The sequence below is a fragment of the Meleagris gallopavo genome, chromosome 1, assembly GCF_905368555.1.
Source record: "Meleagris gallopavo chromosome 1, MGAL_WU_HG_1.1, whole genome shotgun sequence".
NCBI classification, from domain to species: domain Eukaryota; kingdom Metazoa; phylum Chordata; class Aves; order Galliformes; family Phasianidae; genus Meleagris; species Meleagris gallopavo.
Window position 1 is genome coordinate 110,964,542 of NC_139404.1, and position 17,212 is coordinate 110,981,753.

At 41.7% G+C, this 17,212-nt stretch overlaps 1 protein-coding gene across 2 annotated transcripts in view; it reads right to left on the minus strand.

Annotated features, from left to right (window-relative positions):
* TSPAN7 (tetraspanin 7) overlaps window positions 1-17,212 on the minus strand; it is an 88,530-nt gene that overhangs the window by 4,501 nt on the left and 66,817 nt on the right. For both annotated transcript variants that reach the window (XM_085209924.1, XM_085209932.1), the window contains exons 2-6: window positions 13,350-13,538; window positions 11,115-11,189; window positions 9,008-9,103; window positions 7,693-7,848; window positions 3,350-3,433 (exon numbers count right to left, since the gene is read on the minus strand). In XM_085209924.1, the coding sequence (XP_085066050.1) occupies window positions 3,350-3,433; window positions 7,693-7,848; window positions 9,008-9,103; window positions 11,115-11,189; window positions 13,350-13,538 (600 nt within the window). The remainder of the gene's footprint in view (window positions 1-3,349; window positions 3,434-7,692; window positions 7,849-9,007; window positions 9,104-11,114; window positions 11,190-13,349; window positions 13,539-17,212) is intronic.

Genomic DNA, 17,212 nt, shown 5'->3' on the forward strand with positions numbered 1-17,212 from the left:
ATCAGCTTCCATGTATTTGGCAGGAGTTGAATTAGACAAAGTGGATGATGCCTGTGCCAGAACTGTGTCCACAATCAGTAAAGATACCCACATGTGAGAGGGCAGGTGGGTTCTGCACTACACAGAGGGACTGAAGTCACATGAGAACTCGTATACAAATGGGAGCTGTATATACATGTCAGTGTCTGATTTCGAGCATATGGACAGCACCTGGATTCCAATCCTTCAGTAGAGAAAGGGAGAATGTGGCCCCAACAACACACTGAGAGTTTCCTACTCAGTAACCCTAAAGCAAACGCAGTCCATAACCCCTCCTACAAACCCTCTCTCTTTCACCCTGCACTGTAGTTTTCTCTAGGAAACAGCTCTTCACCATCTATGTTGCTTGCATTCTTTTATTCTCTGTTGGGCAGAACAGAACCATCATTTTGCTGCTCTGAAGAGCACCTGCTAACCTGAAATTATTCCAGCTGGGAGTAAGCGTTGGCATCTGATTGCAAAAACAATCAAATGGTGTTTTATTATTATTATTTCGAACCCAAGAAGCAGTGCCTGCTTCTGAGCATGCAATGTCAGCAACACAGCAGATTTTTTTAAAACTCTGACTCTGACTGGGAGATCTGTGCCAAGCCTGCAAGATGTGTAATGCTGTTACATCAGCTTTCCCTGTTTTGGAGAATCAGCACATTCTTCATGTTAGTCAACCTCACCAGCTAACAAATCATCTGAAGGAAAGGCCCCTTGAGCGTGCTTTGCTGTAGAAGAGCAACACGATCTAATTTCTCTTTTATTTAGATTAAAACTATTCTCAGTAGGAAGAGCGAAACCCCGCCTACAGCTGGAACACTGCCTGGCATCACTGCCAGCTGGGGTTAACCTGAAAGCAATTTGTAAACACCATTCCTAATCGGGTCCAACAAAATGGGTAAGTCACTAAATGATACCTGTCCACCTTCTATTCTTCACACACCAGGAGAGCATTTTTCTCCCCTATAGCACCTCTCTTCTCCTTTTCACACATTCACAAACACCCTGAGCAGACCTTTTCCACCCTGGGATATCTCCTCAGCGTGCCAGAGCTTGTGTTTAGGGAAGGGAGTGACATCCCAGCTGGTAGCAAGGCTCACATTGCCATTAGGCAGGGCGACCTGCCAACACCACAACTAAACATAATTTGGGTTTCACTTGGAGACACAGCAGCAAAGAGCACTCCCTGCTGTGCTGCCTGCAGCACTGGGACTCATCTTCCCTTAGGCCAAAAGCCTCCTGTTTTGGGGACCATACTCTATATACGTTGCCTGCCCTTGCTGCGGCATTGCCTTCCCATGTCACATTCACAGACAACTGACAACCCAGACTAAGCATATTGACACATTCCAGAATACTAACAGTTCCAGCCCAACTCTTCCTACAGTCTCCCTCCTAGCTGCGAGCATCTTTCAGACAAGAAAAGATGTTTATTTTTCTATCCTATGTATGGTAGACTGATCAAAGTGTGTCATATGACATCAGTCCTGATTGAGGAACTTGCCCCAGCAGCATATGAATTACTCAAAAAGTTCTACTTATTCTATTTTTTTGGAGAATTTGACATGAGACAATTAACAAGATGCTATATAGCCTTCTAGCTGCCTAGAATCCGAAGTGAAATAGAGAGTTCAGAGTTCTACATCAGCAATCAAGACATAATCAAGGTAGGAAAAGAGTATCAAGATAACTGCAACCACTCAGCAAGAACTGCAAAAGTCTGTTTTTTTAAGACCAGTGGTTTTTCTGCTTCTGAACCCCAAAGTGGTGACACCCACAGACACACTCTGGCTGGCTGGAGCTATGGCAAATCAAGTTTTACACTCATATAAAACAGGATGTAAGGCAAAGTGTGGGGCCTCTCACGCCTAACATCCAAGCAAGAAGGAATCAGGTTTCCTTTGGCAGAGATGCCCAAGGTAGAGTCAGCAACAGGTCTGAGCCCATCCATTTTCAGGACTATCCAGAGCTGTGCATATGTTGACCAAGAGGACATGGTGGTCTTTTTCTACAGGGTTTGGGAACACTTACTCTGAAGAACCACAGTAATTGCTGAGCAAATTAAGCCCCAGAGAGCTCTGACTAAAGCACCGTGCAGCCAAGCACAGGATGACCATGTGGGGTAGCAAGGGCAAGAGAGCAACTACATCCCATGCATTAATTCACTTACCCATCACCTGCAGCAGCAGTGGAAAATCACTTATTCTAGTGCAGCACAGTGTAAATTTACATCTTGCAAACTGAATTCATGAGTTTTAAGAAGTCAAATAATGTGTTGTAGCAGTTCATTTTTTTCATGCACTGGATAAACCTGAGTCATTCAACAGATACACTTCCAGTATTGCCTCAGGAAACAGACTGTTAATGCTGTGTGAATGAGGCAAGTAGAAGTTGCATGACAATTTTTGAATATGGCACTTGCAGTCATACCACATAATATCCACGAGAGAAGGCAGCCTGCCTCTCCTAAATAACTGGCTTGGACATCACATACATTGTCACACAATTCACTGCAATGTTCTGAAAGCAGTTTCTCACTGCTGGTATATCCACCCCTCTCAATCTTGCCCATCTCCAAGAAAGTCCTTGCCATCAAACATGAAACGATGAGCATAAAGGAGCATAGGACTTGCTGAAAGATGTAGGTGTTTTCCTGCCACTTCTTGATTAAATGGTTCTGACTAGCCTTTCAGTTTCCCCAACTCTTGGCTAGGAAAAGGCAGTTTGGATACGAGGGACAAGCAAAAACTTCTTTAGCTCTCCTCTTATCCTTCATATGCCAAACATTTTGGTGCAGGCAAGGAGCTGGTTTAATAACCTGGTTTTGGCAGATTTCTGTTCTGAGAGTTTGCAGCTACAAGGAAAAAAAATCAGTCACCAAACCCAGTGCCCCTTCCAGGCTCTTTTTTCCCTTTGCCAGGCTGGGGAGGCCTGAAGTGCCTTATTTGTATTCTTCACTCCTTTAAAAAACAGTAAGAGTGCTTAGAAGATAGAAGCTTATCCAAACAATGGACAAGCTATTTGTCTTCTTTGCTGTTTATGCTCCATTTAAGCCAATGTTTTATTGGGTTAACCTCTATTTGACCCAGTGAAGGGACAAGTTGTTTTCCTTGAGCTAGTCATTAGCTCTACCGTAACTGATATTCCCAAGGAGAAACTTCATTTAAGTTGAAAAAAAGAAAATCAATGAACAGATGACCTCAGGACTAACGAGCATGCTGAGTTCAGTCCCTTACATAATCCCTCCTTCCTTGAAGTCAGGATAAAGAGAGAGAGAGAGAGGGGGAAAAAAACTGGGGGAAGGAAGCGTTCATGCACTTACCTGTGAGAATGCAATTCCAAAAGCAACTCCAGCTATAATTCCCATATTTGTCTCCATAAAACTGGTCACCAAATCATAACAGCCCTAGAAAACAAACATCATCATTCCTTGTACAGATCTTCCCTGGCACGCATGCATGCATACATACACACATCTCATTTCAGATGTTCTTGGATTAGATGATATTTTTTGCTGTTGTTTCCAACAAAGTCGCCTTTTTATTTAATAGGATTTCTGAATGAATGATGGAACAAAATGATGTGACAAAAATGGCTCTTTTTACAAAAATTTGCATTGGAATATTTTTAAAAGCTATGCTGCACTCATTTTTATAGGTCTTATTAAAGGAACTGCAGTTTGCATTGATTGAATAAACATCAATATAGCTTTGATCTGAAACCATAGCAATAACAACATATAGTAATATTATAATACAATATAGGTGTCAAAAATGAGTAAATGAAATTGATCTCCTAATATTCCAGATGTTTAATACAAGCATGCTTGAAGTGTCCTGTGAGGCATTCTGCTTGCCATCATCTGTCAGAGAAACCAGACAAGATATGGAGCAGCATCCAACTCTACACCATCTAATGAAGTTATCAATCATTTGTATGAAACTTCCTTGTCTGTTTGCTCCAGAACATACAATAATCTGTCCAACTTCCCAAACCCAATTTTATATCTCCGGCTCAAACCCTGACTCACCAGCTGACCTGCTTCCTCATACCTCTCAGTTCATAGCACATACCAAAAAATTCATACATGTAGCTGCCCTTCTCTGGGACAGGCTATTTTGAGACGTCCCCATCATTACATTAACTTCATCTGAGCTTCTCCACTTGCCTACTCTTCCTTGAAACAAACAAACAAAAAACTTTGAAATTAGTTTCCCTAGTCTGTGGTCTCTAAAGGAATCTTTTTTTCTTTCATTACTAACCCACCTGCCCACACAATACAAAGCCATCTCTCGGCCCTTCTGCCACCATTACCCAAAAGATCAACAACACTCTCAGCATAAAGTCAGTCCCAAGGCATTGCATTTAATGTTAGAACTTTATCCACTTTATCAGAAGATGGAAATGACAGAAATAAGTGTGAGTTCCCTTTCCCAGTTTGGCCTCCAGTCCTGCTGGATATGCATCTCTGCCATTTGCCTTCTATCCACACTCCACTTTTGCAAACACTCAAGGAACTCTTTCTGTTATTTCAGAGGTGTCAAAAATGAGCAAACAAAGCTGATCTCCTAATATTCCAGATGTTTAATACAAGCATGCTTCAGGTGTCAAGTGAGGCATTCTGCTTGCCTTCATTTGTCAAAGAGACCAGGCAAGATATGGAGCAGCATCCAACTATGCTGTTTGAAAGAAATAACAGCTAGAAGGAAAGGACAGTGTCATCTGTTGCAGACAGGCCATTCATGGCCTAAATGATATCATTTCTCTAACCTCTTCTGTAATATCAGAGGACATTTTATATAATCCTGGGAGTAATGAAGTGGTAAACCTAATAACCACTACTAACCAAGGACCAGCACAGACATTATTCAGTTGTGAAATGTTTATGCATACAGATTAATTAAGTCTTACAACACTGTACAGTATGTCAAATTCAAGTTTGTATATTTAACATATCAAGCAACTATAGCTCTGTGTGTGTTCTACATATTATGAAACAAGATTAGATTTCTCAACCAGATCTTTCTGCCTGAAATCTCTTCTGTTCAACAGCCTTTGAGAGATGCAGCACCTAACAGCAATGGTAATTTGAAGGCAACAGAAGATCTCCTTAAAAACACATGCAAGAGAGATAGGTGTCATCACTCTCCCCATCTGAAGACTGTTTTCCCAAATCACAATATTCTGTTTCCTGAAGCGCATTGCATAAGTACAGTTCTTACAGTGCATGTGAGGAAGAGTGCAAGAAGCACTCAAGAGATGCATATGCAGTACAAATGCATGTGAAGCTGTGTGCATGCATCTGGATGCTGATTCTGAAGACAAATTTATACAACATCCATCTTTTCCTTTATTAAGATTTTAGAGAGAAATAGTTCCTGAGATTTGCTGGTAAGAAACACTGAAGATTAAGAGCACTACAAGTTAATCTTAATTAGAGCTGTTAAAACTAGGTGTTAGTCCCACCTTAGATGAAGAAACTGACAGACTAAATGATATACCCAAGGTCACTAAGCAAGTCAGTGGCAGTGTTGGCAAAGAAAATCTGGGAGTGTTTTCTTTTAGTCCCTCAATTTGATCTTTAGTTAATCCTCTTGGATAGCTTATCAGTATTTCTCATAAACTACTGGTAACTTGATTAGCTCATCGAATAGAGCTTGTCCTACTGATCATTTTGCAGGATGCACCAAAAATCTGTATTTCAAATATACTGTTATAGGAACAGTAACAAGGATCTTCTGCAATGAGGAGAACATGCATTTTCATTTTTCTTCAAAACACACAGAGCAAAGTGCCAGAGGTAATGGCTTTTCATTCTTATCTGAAGTGAAACCAGAAGGCCACACAACCTTTTCTCACAATTTCCTTCTTATTTTTTGTGCCCCTTTCACATTTCACCTTGTTTGAGCATTAAGGAAAATTCCAAGATCTGACTGATGCGAAGTAGAAATCTTTACAACTTCTGAATACAAATGTCTATCTCAGAAAATTGGACACAGTTTTTCAGAAGTCACAGGACTTTCCAACTGAGGAATCAGCAGTTCTATTGGGTGACCTGGGCATTACACAGAAGACACAAGCTGAGGAGTAAGCATGGCTAGAAGTGACTCACTAGCACTGGACTAACACAAGTTCATTCATCAGCTGCTCCTTACAAAATCTGTGGGTGACCTTTGCCAAGAGAACTCACAAATGGACAGAGAGTCCTCAGTGCAACACTACACTTGGCAGTGAAAACGCAAATGGCACCTGCACAGTTATGCAGCCTGGAAAGGGTCAAAGCATGTGGCCATCCCAAACTGGACCCCCTGGTAGAGGACAGGACAGTTTCTGAGGATGCATACACACCAGAACGCTTTCCTGCAGGGGATCTGGCTGTACTGCAGCTCCCCTAGGTCCACCTTTATCCTGCCTCTCACCATGTTTCCACTCCGATGAAAATAGAAAGTTACTACAAGTTCACAAAGTGAAAATGAATGGACTTGATCGTCCCTTATGTTCTATATATATGTATCTTATGCAATCCAGCAGCATTACTTTGCTGGCGACTACTGTGAGTTTCGTAACAGATGGATGTCGCTACTGCTCCATGTACATCTGCAACAAGTGGCTCCCACTAAACTATTACAGAAAATAAAGTGTTCAGAAGAGAAAAAGTCATTGGGAAATAATCCTCTACTATCCCTTTGTTAATACGTGCTAGAAAATGTTGTCCGCTTGACTGCTCTTCAAAGAAAGATGATGCAGGCTGTGCTCAGCCACCATTCCAACTTTTTGATCCACAGGTGACTGACTGAGGTAAAAAAGACAGAAACAGAAAACAGAAAGGTATGTCTGTATTTTCTCCATTTTCCCTATTTTCTTCTTTTTCCCTTCTTTTGTGTATTCAGCTCTGAAAACAAAAATAGCAAAGAAAATAATCCTTAAGTCAAAGCGAGGTACGCCACAACTTAGCTTGGTAAATAGGCTACAAACAATTCATTTTATCAATAAATTGTTTGTTCCCTCTTGCAAATTTTGAATAGAAAGAATTGATGATGCACCAGTACTTCAGGGGAAAACTTGAGTTGTATTTCTCCAGCGCTGCATCTGCTACACGTGCTGCATTGTTTGCCCTTTACTCTTCCTTTCTCTGTGTCCTTATTTCCCAGTTATTCCTTTCCTCCCTGTTTTTCTAACCTGATTTCCTACTCCTGTTCTGCTTTCCCATAGTTATGCCCTATGACTGATATTTCTACTGGAACACAAGCAGGAATAAAACCTATCCTTCCCTCCACCTCACTACAAAAAAGATCAGCATTCAGCAGAAGAGTGCAGAGAAGCAGTGACAGACCTGGCTCTTAAGGGCAAACACGTGCTGCATGCACTCTTGGCCTGGTCAGCATTGCTTCTGTGTGCAGTGCAGTACTCAAATCAGTGTTATAAGGAAGGGGAACAAACTTCCTTCTTATCAGAAATGTCACTGCTACCAGTCATTTGAGAAAGGTCAGATTAAGGAATTTGAAAGCAAGAATGAGGCAAAGCCCATCGTTACCATCACTCCACCCCAGTACACATTCTTATCAACTACCACGTGAAATGAAATGCCATTACAAGCAGCCATATGCTCCACTGACATACTAGGTACTTTCATAACATTTTCCACTGGCACAACATTTCTAGTACCTTCTGGTTTACTTTAGTGGCAGCCACGGTCATATTGCGCAGATCCTGAGTATTGCAGTCACTGGAGTTCATGCAACAGCTTGTAGGGATGCCATGTTTGAAGAAGTAAGGGCTGGTGCTCCAGTTGGTATAGCTCTGAATGCCACAGCAGCTCAGCTGTGGGAAAAAAGAGGTAGATTTAACAAACAAACAAACAAACAAACAAAATCAAAAAAATTGGATATTGAAGTCTTATTTCAAATTTTCTTCAAAACTCCCACTTTCCTCAAGTCTATACTTACTTGGTTTCTGCTGCTAAACAAGAATAATCAGAGCCTTGTACCCTTTTTACATGTCACCCATGAGTACCTATAAGTAGCTACATTTGCTTTCTTCTTTGGAAAAAATACACTCAGTTTCTTCTGTTAACTCATCGGTCTCCTCTGCCAGCCATTCATTGTGCTTTGTGAACAAAACAGCTGCAGCTGATGAATGATGCAGGATACTAGATAATAAAAAAAAAAGTCTGATCCAGCTCAGATCTACAATGTTTTATAATCCTAATGACAGATTCCCTGAACAATAAGGGCTGCCCAGTGCCCACCACTCTTAAAGAAAAAACTGTCTCCTAACTGTAGTTCAGAATCTGGGGTCAAACATCTCATCTTTATTGGGCAGTTTGTACTGAGCTCATTAAAATTTAGCAATCTTGTACAAGCATGTCAGATTCAATACTTTTTATTTCGATTTTTGCCAGTCTCTAATTTGGGCTCACATCGGTTTATCTGAATCAATTGTAAAAAGTTTCCATCCCACTGGTATATATGTTTTCTAACATCAGCCAGGCACAAGATTAGAAGTAATTGCAATCAATTTGACAGAACAACAGCATTAAGAGTACACCAGTATGGTGCTGCTGCAATATTGTTTTTGAAATATTGACATTTAGTATCTCCTGATGCCTTGGGCACGGCATCCAGCAAATCTCCTAAACAAAATAGGGCATGCTTCGTGAGACAACTATTCTACAACTGGTAGATGCTCTGGGCAAAAGCTAGTTTCACTGGTGCGTATGGTAAAGTTCCCATTAACTCTGCCAGAGCAGCATGTCATCTCAAGCATACAGAAACCTAATTTCATATAGTAAAAAAACCAGACACACAAACAGGCAGGGCTATAATCAGAAATGTGAAGCAAGACCAAACCTTAAAGGCTGAATTTCGCTTGCAAAATACAGCTTGCAGATTGAGACGTTGGCACTTCATGTTCTGTGATCAAATGTGAAAGTATGCTTTGTCTCTCTTTATTCATTTTTAATATCCAATTTCAGACTTACACTTTCCTGTACATTATCCACTGCATGGCTCCGCTCATCATTCTTGTTGTAATTCTGGATTGCTTCAGTGTATGTCCTAAGGAAGGTATCCTTGATCTAAGAGGGCGAGGAAGAAAAAACAACCACCAGTGAAAAATGAAGGGCATAACATCTGAGCACTAATTGCAGGAAATAAACACATTTTTAAACCTAAAAAGGCAAACTAAGGTAGCCCTTCAAACTCTTTTTAAAGTATGCTTTCAGAGATGGCGGAGGTCCTTCTTTACTGCCAGGAGTCTATTTTCCAAGTAGGGTATATTCAAAGAACACTACCCTGGCTAACTGCTTTAAAAACAGAAAACTGATGGTTTGGGTATTAATGTAAAAAAGTTACGTATTAAGAAGGTTTTTGGGAGGTTTGGGGCTTGTATGTACTGGTTCAGTTGAATCATGACTCTCTAGAAGCACAAGCAGACGGCAAAAGGATGGCTCCACAAATCACAGTTCAAAGCAAGTGCTTCAGGATCACAGATCCTTGGCATGCAACCCAGCTAAGGTTTTAATCTTTCCTTTTTTTTCCCAGCTCAAGAGAAAATCATTCGTTTCAAGGATTTTCTTTCCTTTTCAAGCTAACCAGCAACCCAGGAATGTGCAAAAATGTGACCACTGAAAGCAGACAAGAACTGTTAGTGGTTAACCAGGGAAGTCCCTTATGAAACACTAGGAACATGTGGAGAGGAAGCAGGTGGATGTACCACCATCAGCTGCAGGCACTCGGGGAAGTCAAGCCTGCCAGGTGTCTAAAAGGGGGTGGGAAAAGGACTTAACCTATGACAAGTATATCTTTTGTTGCTTTTTTCCCCAAATACTTTGCTTCAGCACTGAGTTTTAAAGAGGTTGCGTGAATCTCTCTGCTCAGAGGTACGTGATGAGAGCTGGAGTTTGGTGAAACTTCTTGACACAGCATGTGGCAGTGATTATGATGCCACAGCCCCAGGACATGGCCCATGCAGGGGGGTCACAGGTTACAGGCTACTGCCTCCAGACAAAAGAAGGTACGATGCTATCATTCTTACTTAGCACATCCTAAGGAACCAGGAGGGCACCAAGCACCTGGAGAACATCTCTAGCACACACGGCGAAATTGAGATCTCTCAGGGCAAGGTCAGGTACATCACTGCAAAAGGTGCTTCTAACGGGGCAGTAAAGGAGACAGGTAGGAAATGATTTGGTCAACCCACACTGTGGTGACCTTCACAAGAGACTGCCTCTGCCAAGGGGGAGCAGCAGTGTCACACCAAGGCTGCCAAGGCCAGATAAAATGGCAACCTTGAGCAGATGGACAGGTCTTTCAAGATCAAATTAAAAACCACCCACCACTTGTAAGAAACCAGAAAAATCCATACCAAGGGAATTCTCATGTCAAAAAAGGAGACTAGAAAAACTAATACAAAGAGAGAAGACTACGAAGGTCTCTGGGGCTTTGTTCTGGTTCAGCATTAATTGCATATAGATTTCATGGACTTAAAACCAGAGATAGACCTGATTACAGTGGATGCAGCAGAAGTGCTACTACAAATCATGGTTTTTTAAAGCTTCTTCCTGTCCCAGTTTCCTATCTCATGCTACTTCTAATCTCTCCCTATTCTCAGTATAAAAATACTACCCTATTCCACCTCCTCCCTGCAAAAAAAAAAAAAAGAAAAAAAGAAAAAGATTTACGAAACATCAAACATGCTCTGATGCAAAAGTGCTCTCTGCCTTATATAAACAAGTGCTTGCCTGGCTGAAGAAGCTGTGTTTAAGGAAAGTATTTAATCTGTTTTGCAGTCTTCAGCATCCGCAAAAGAGTAAAGAAGATCTTACATGATGGACACACAAAAACTGATAGCTCCAGAGTAAATACCAGACAGCTGAGGCCGAGAGCTTTGGCTAAATCCCTTCATTTGGAATCGCATCATTTTTAAGAGCTGTACACGTTATTGTTGAACATCAGCCACATCCCTGGAGATGCATATGGAGCTGCTGAACTCAGCGACCTACAAATTGTCCATGCTCCAGAGCGCTTCTCAGCAGCTCGTGCCCAGGGAGGCACTGCCACATGCAACCTCAGCACATTTCCACCTACCTCGTGGCGAAACACAAACCCTGAAATGCCAGCCACTAGTTCAGCCAGGAACACCAGGGACAAGAACATGGCATACTGAAAAGAAAGGAGGCATGAGAAGTCTGAGTATGACAGGCTTTTCTTTCAGCACAAATACTGTTCATCACAGAGTTTAATCTACAATTTCTGCTCTAGATACCATTTAAAGATGTTAACAAAGTTTACTTGAAGGCAATACATAGGCTACTGCACGAATATGTAGCATGTATTTGTACAACTCACAGATTACATGCACTTTCCAATTACTAGCTCTTCTGACCTTTCTGTTCCCGTATTTCTTAGCGTTCTCATATAAATTAAAACACACATTCCAGAGATGGATCACAAGTCACTAGGGTTTTGATCTTGCAGTAAGAAATACAAACAGACCCTTTTTATTTGTATGGCCCTCTGATAAAGTAAATAGGCTTCTCCAGGTGTTTTGGTTCACGTTTATCCATCCCTTGCTGCTAGATTGGGATTTCCAGCCTGACTCCTGAAGTTTCTGAAATGAATGAACTGACTGACTTCACTGGAAACATTCTCATGGGAATACTAGACAGATGCCCCTAACATTCTGCTGAGCCAAAGCCCATGTTTGAATTTAAGCAGCATTTGGATTCAGAGCTAAATAAACCTTGAGAACAGTAGCTTTCAGTGTAGCTCCTCTCACAAACTATGAAAAATACATGCAGGCCAAAAATATAAAAAAAAAAAGCAAAGAAATAAATGCAAAATGAGGTGGTAAAATGTGAAGTTGGGACTTAATCTTCTTGTGGGAAAATGACTTTTTGCACCATGTTCTAAATACTCAACAGTTACTCTAAAAAGGAAACAAATTAAATTCAGTCCTAAAAGGATGTAATGGAAAGAAGGAAATTTAATTTTAATTGAAGGTTGCTGGAGAAGGGAGGACAAAAGTGGAGACAGAGCAAGAAAAATCACTCTCCACAACTAATGCTGCTGTCACATCACTGTCTGTTTTCAGGCAAAGAAATAAGGTTTTGAAGTATTTCTCATGTGCACAATGAGAATAGAACGATCTGCTTGGAACAGCACCATGCCACGCTAAGTTAGAGGACATACCTTTAAACAAGTTATATGACTTATGGAGCAACCAGCAGAGCTTGATTTCCTATGGACTTTTATCTTCTTTCACTCTTTATTTCTTTCACATCTGGACTGCAATAACTCTGACAAGCCTATACACACGCCCTGACAACACATCACCAGTCAGAAACAGTAGTGCACCTTCAATAGCATCAGGTGTAAGAGCACATACCTGCTGTCAGTCTGCAGCACATGCTTGTGCCCCACTCTGCCACCACCTTAGCAAATTAACTCTCTTTACAATGCCCTTTTTAAGGGGAGAATCAGCTCATCCTCTTAGGAAATTGGCCCCAAAATACTTTTGGCAGCAGGTGAGTTTACTGTCAAGATCTTTTCCATCACGTCAGTGTTTCACAAGTGGTATTTCTACCCAACAAATGACTACATACGTACATATGTAAGATTTTGCTCCTGAATATTCCTAAAATACACAGTCCGTGATACAGATTTGTTTAACTACTAGTAACTTTGCATTTTATAGTGAGAGAGGTTAAAGTGGACTGAGCGATGACTGCTGTACCTCTGCTTTGAGTAGCTCCATTCCACAGTGCTTTTGAGAGACGGAAAAACATATAGTACAGAGCTTTGTTTTCTGGGCTTGACATATTTTATTCGAGAGAATGTTAGGGAAAAAAAAACAAGGCTGGCATGCATTTAGAAAGTATCAAATGTTTGTCTGTAGATTTCACACCAGAGTATTAAAAAGACCCCCTTAATCTATATTTCAAATGCATGTCACATTTATGGTGCTGTGAACATTTTTAAGACTGTAAATACACCTGTCTGGCTCACATAAGTACAGAATGGCCATAGAACTGGTCACGGAGTAATTCATCAGTGGCACTTTATCCTTGCTCTCAGCCACACGTGAGCCTGTATGCTGTGCAGTAGCAAAATTCATTCATACTCAGTCAACAACTAGCTTTGGCAGGTATTTTTTTTCACTTCTTTATCCAAAAGAAACATGTGTTGAACATTAAGATCCATAAAATCTAGATTCTGTGCCTAAAAAAACATGTTAACATCTGGTGAAGCTTGAGGTGGGAGTGAGAAATCATAACATATTGAAAAACCTTTTTCTGCACTTTGGCACTTCAACACACTTACCAATTTCAGCATCCATGGGCTGCCACGACAAGTGGCAAAGCAACCGAAAAGCCCGAAGACAATGATTGTGGTACCTGTCCCAATGAGCACATAGGGGGCATTGGTGGAGTTCTCTGCAATGAGAGAGATGTATGTGCCTAGAGTGAGCTTGCCCCAGACGCCGACTGCAAGAAGGATAACACCTGTGATCTGCAAAGCAAGAGGAGAAAGCTGTCAGGAGCTATCAGTGAAGACATCCAAATTCACATCCAACATAGTGATCCTGAAGAGACTCATCGGTGCTGTTCTGTTGGTAGTAGACCTAAAGACTTTTACTAACTCCAAAAGGGATGGACAGAAAAAAACATGATTTCCAGTGTCTGGAGATGTTATATTAAGGCCACAAGCAGAGGTCAGACACCTAGGGCTAATCACTGCAAGGCTGATGATTGCCAAGGGAGAATAGAGAGCTTGCTGGTAGCCCCACTCTGGATAGGAACAGGCTCTCTGTTCTACAGCATGCCAAGAAAGGTGATCAAATCCATCTATCTTACCAAAAACCAGCAACTGTCCATACTTGAGCTTTGCCACAAAAAATGAACAACCACCAAATTTGCTTCTACAAATCCTGCCCTTTTTCAGAGAACCACACAATGGTATGGGTTGAAAGGGACCTCAAAGTCCACCCAGTTCTAACTCCTCAGCCACAGGCAGGGATGCCACTCACTAGATCAGGCTACCCAGGGCCCCATTCAACCTGGCCTTGTTAAAGCTCAAGCACCCAGCTCTAGAAATACAGCATTCCTCATAGCGTGTGGCTCTGGAAGGTGAGCTTTTCCCACTCCCCCTGCTCAGCAAGTGAGACCCCAAGTGGAGCAGAATTTTCTTCCCTAAGTATGGGACCTTGGGAACAGCCAGCCTCTTAACTGAGGTGTGAATTAGATACTCACATCTCTGGAAACCCAGTTATTACTAACAAGAATATATATATTATTTTTAAATTAAGTTAAAAGCATTAAGGCAATCCACAGTGGAGCTCCCTGGACAGCACTAGGGATGCAGATAATGGAGGGAGTTGGGGCATAGAGCAGAAGGAAGTGCCACTGCTATCCTCGAGGTCAAAGAGTAGCTTAAAGTGAAACCAAAGGATTGGAGAGCAGACAGAGAAAATCAAATTAACATACCCTCCTTTCTATAACACAGAGAAAATAATCTCATCTGGTAATTTTAACTCTTCCTAGCTCCTTGTCTTCCTTCCCACCTCACCTCTGAGTTGTAGGAAAAGAAATGTCCTTGTCAGGCTCCCTACCCAGAGCACAGCAGGATGCAGCACTGCTGGAGAAACCCACCAATTCCTTTGGTTTCCCTAAACACCCCCTTTTGCCCCCAACCTGCCAAAGCAGGTGCTGGTATTTCTGCCACACCTCCAGATCAGGATTAACAAAGACTTCGGCTCTCCTGCCTACAGGGGAGTAAGAGTAAATCCAACTCCTGTTCATCTCTCAGTGGAGCATCATGAAAAGCTCTCAGTCCTTACTCAGCCAAGAAGCGAGCAACACAGGATTCTGAAATCCAAAGAGCAAAACTTGGTTTCTTGCCTCTGGTTGGACAAAGAGCTGGTTTCTGTGCCTGAGCTGAGCTGCTGAAAGTTTTACCACAGCCCCCAAGGAGCAGTAAAAGTGGCCTTTGCTGCCAAAACAAACAAGCGGCTTCACACTGGAAAGAGAACTCTGGTCTTACAATAAAAAGCATTTATGCTCCACTATTTGAAACAATTATAACCCTTTACTATGCATTTTAAGAGTCTGGTTTTCCTGTATCTCAAGGGTTCCTATCCAGTTTATGACATGGAAAGACTTGGGGAAGAAACAGCAAAGTCTGTTGGTGGCTCATCCCCATTTTGTTTCTTAATAGAGTGCTGATGAAAGGAAATCTTGCAGCTGGTGGTGAGGGCTAAAATTGCAGCAAATCTGTCACTGTGCAGAGATATGGGAAGTTTCCATACAGAAGGAGTGCAGATGCCCCTCAGGCTGCACTCATAAAGAGGAAAAAACAGAAGATTTCCCTGCAGACCTTTTAATGGCCTTTATTTAACGGAGCATGAGTGGCAGACTAATGCCCACTTCCACCCAAAGGCAAACCTCATTTCCTTATTTTTGAGATATACTTTTTATCTCAACCTCGCTGTTCCATCACATAATCTATGTACCAGCTGCCTCTTTGGTTTTCAGGTCTGCTTTCTTTAAAAGCAGTGGGGAGGTTCACAACAGAAGGTCTGAAAGTAAACTTAAAGTACCTGCTGCAATGCACAGCCTCTCCCTCATTTCCCTCATCTTCCCCACTCCCTTTCCTTCCATTCACACGTTTCAATGGAAGAGGCATAAGATTGAATGTGCTTCCATCAAAGCACAGTAAAACAGGTAACGCCATCTGCTTCACAAGGATCTTGCGCAGTTACGGTGTCTGAAGCACTTTGAAATCCTGGTGAAAGATGGCAGCTTCCTTCTGCCACTCAAAAGCTACCAAGGGCCGCCTATCCTCAGCAAATCTGAAATACAAGTGGTGAATGGCTATTCAGATTTCAGACTTCTCTGCTCTTCAAGGAAAAAAACATTACACATTGCGATGCTCTGTTAGATTTTAGTCACTAGACCTCAGAATGTTGAGAGGGTGCTCAGAGCTATCCTTACTCTTCCCAAGGCTCTGCTCATTATGAAATCAGACTTTCTATAGAAATATATATGCTAGATCATGGGGGAAAAATATATGTTTTCATTTGGAATACTGAGCCTTTCTCATGTATGTTTGTGCATGTACGTATTTCTTTCTTTGAAAAGACATCAGCAAATCACCAAGATAAATGGCAGCACGTACATGCATATGATTAACATGTCATCCCCTGGAGATATACAGAATACTTCTGCTCTCCTAGCAGACACAGGAGAGTTGCTACAAGCTTTTTAGAGCCCGTCTGAGCCATGGATCACAGTCCACAGCTGCATTACAAATAGGCATCTGCAAAAGCTGGCACTCAGGGCAGGAGAGCAGCAGCAAAATTTGGCCTCCATGTGGCCTTACTAGGAATTAAGATTTGGCCTGGAAATGGCATGGTGTCCCTGCTAATACAAAGCAAGCCATGTCTGTCTCAAAGCACAACCAGATCCGAGCTCTACAGCAGGCACAGAAGAAACTGCAGTGCCCCAGACCAGCAATCTGGAGCGGCACATTCAAACAAACACTGGAAAGAAAACAAACAAACAAACAAAACAAAACAAAAGAAAAAAAGAAGAAAGATTTGCCTCTAAAAAGAGCCAATAGGGAAAATCTTGCCCGAACATTAAGAACTGTGAGAGAAAGGTCAGCAGCTGTCCTTTGGTAGACTGGGACTCCCATGGCCTACGGGAGGCATGAATGGCCCAAGCTGTGCCACTAGGCCTCAGCTTTTACTTATGTGGCACTGGTTGTGACATGGTGACAGGGTTTAAACCATAGCAGTCTATACCTGCATAGAATCGCAGAATCACTAAGGTTGGAAAAGATCCCTAGGATCATCTAATCCAACCATAAACCCATCATCACCATGCCTACTAACCATGTCCCTCAGTGCTTCAGGATCTAAAAAGGAGTAAGAAACCACTATGCAACTTCTGGTTCTTTTCTGTGCTTTTTCTCCAGTCTTGAACATTATTAAGAAGATATTTCATCCCGGATTTCATTGAAGATAGATTATGCCTTGTAGGGCCTTACAAAAATTCACTACTGCAGAACCCCTAAGACTCATGTTTCTTCAGCATGGAAACTTGAGATGTAGCATTCAATACAACATCACCAGGACTGCCCATCATTAAGTCAAACATTTTATAGGAGAAAAAAAAAATCAAACA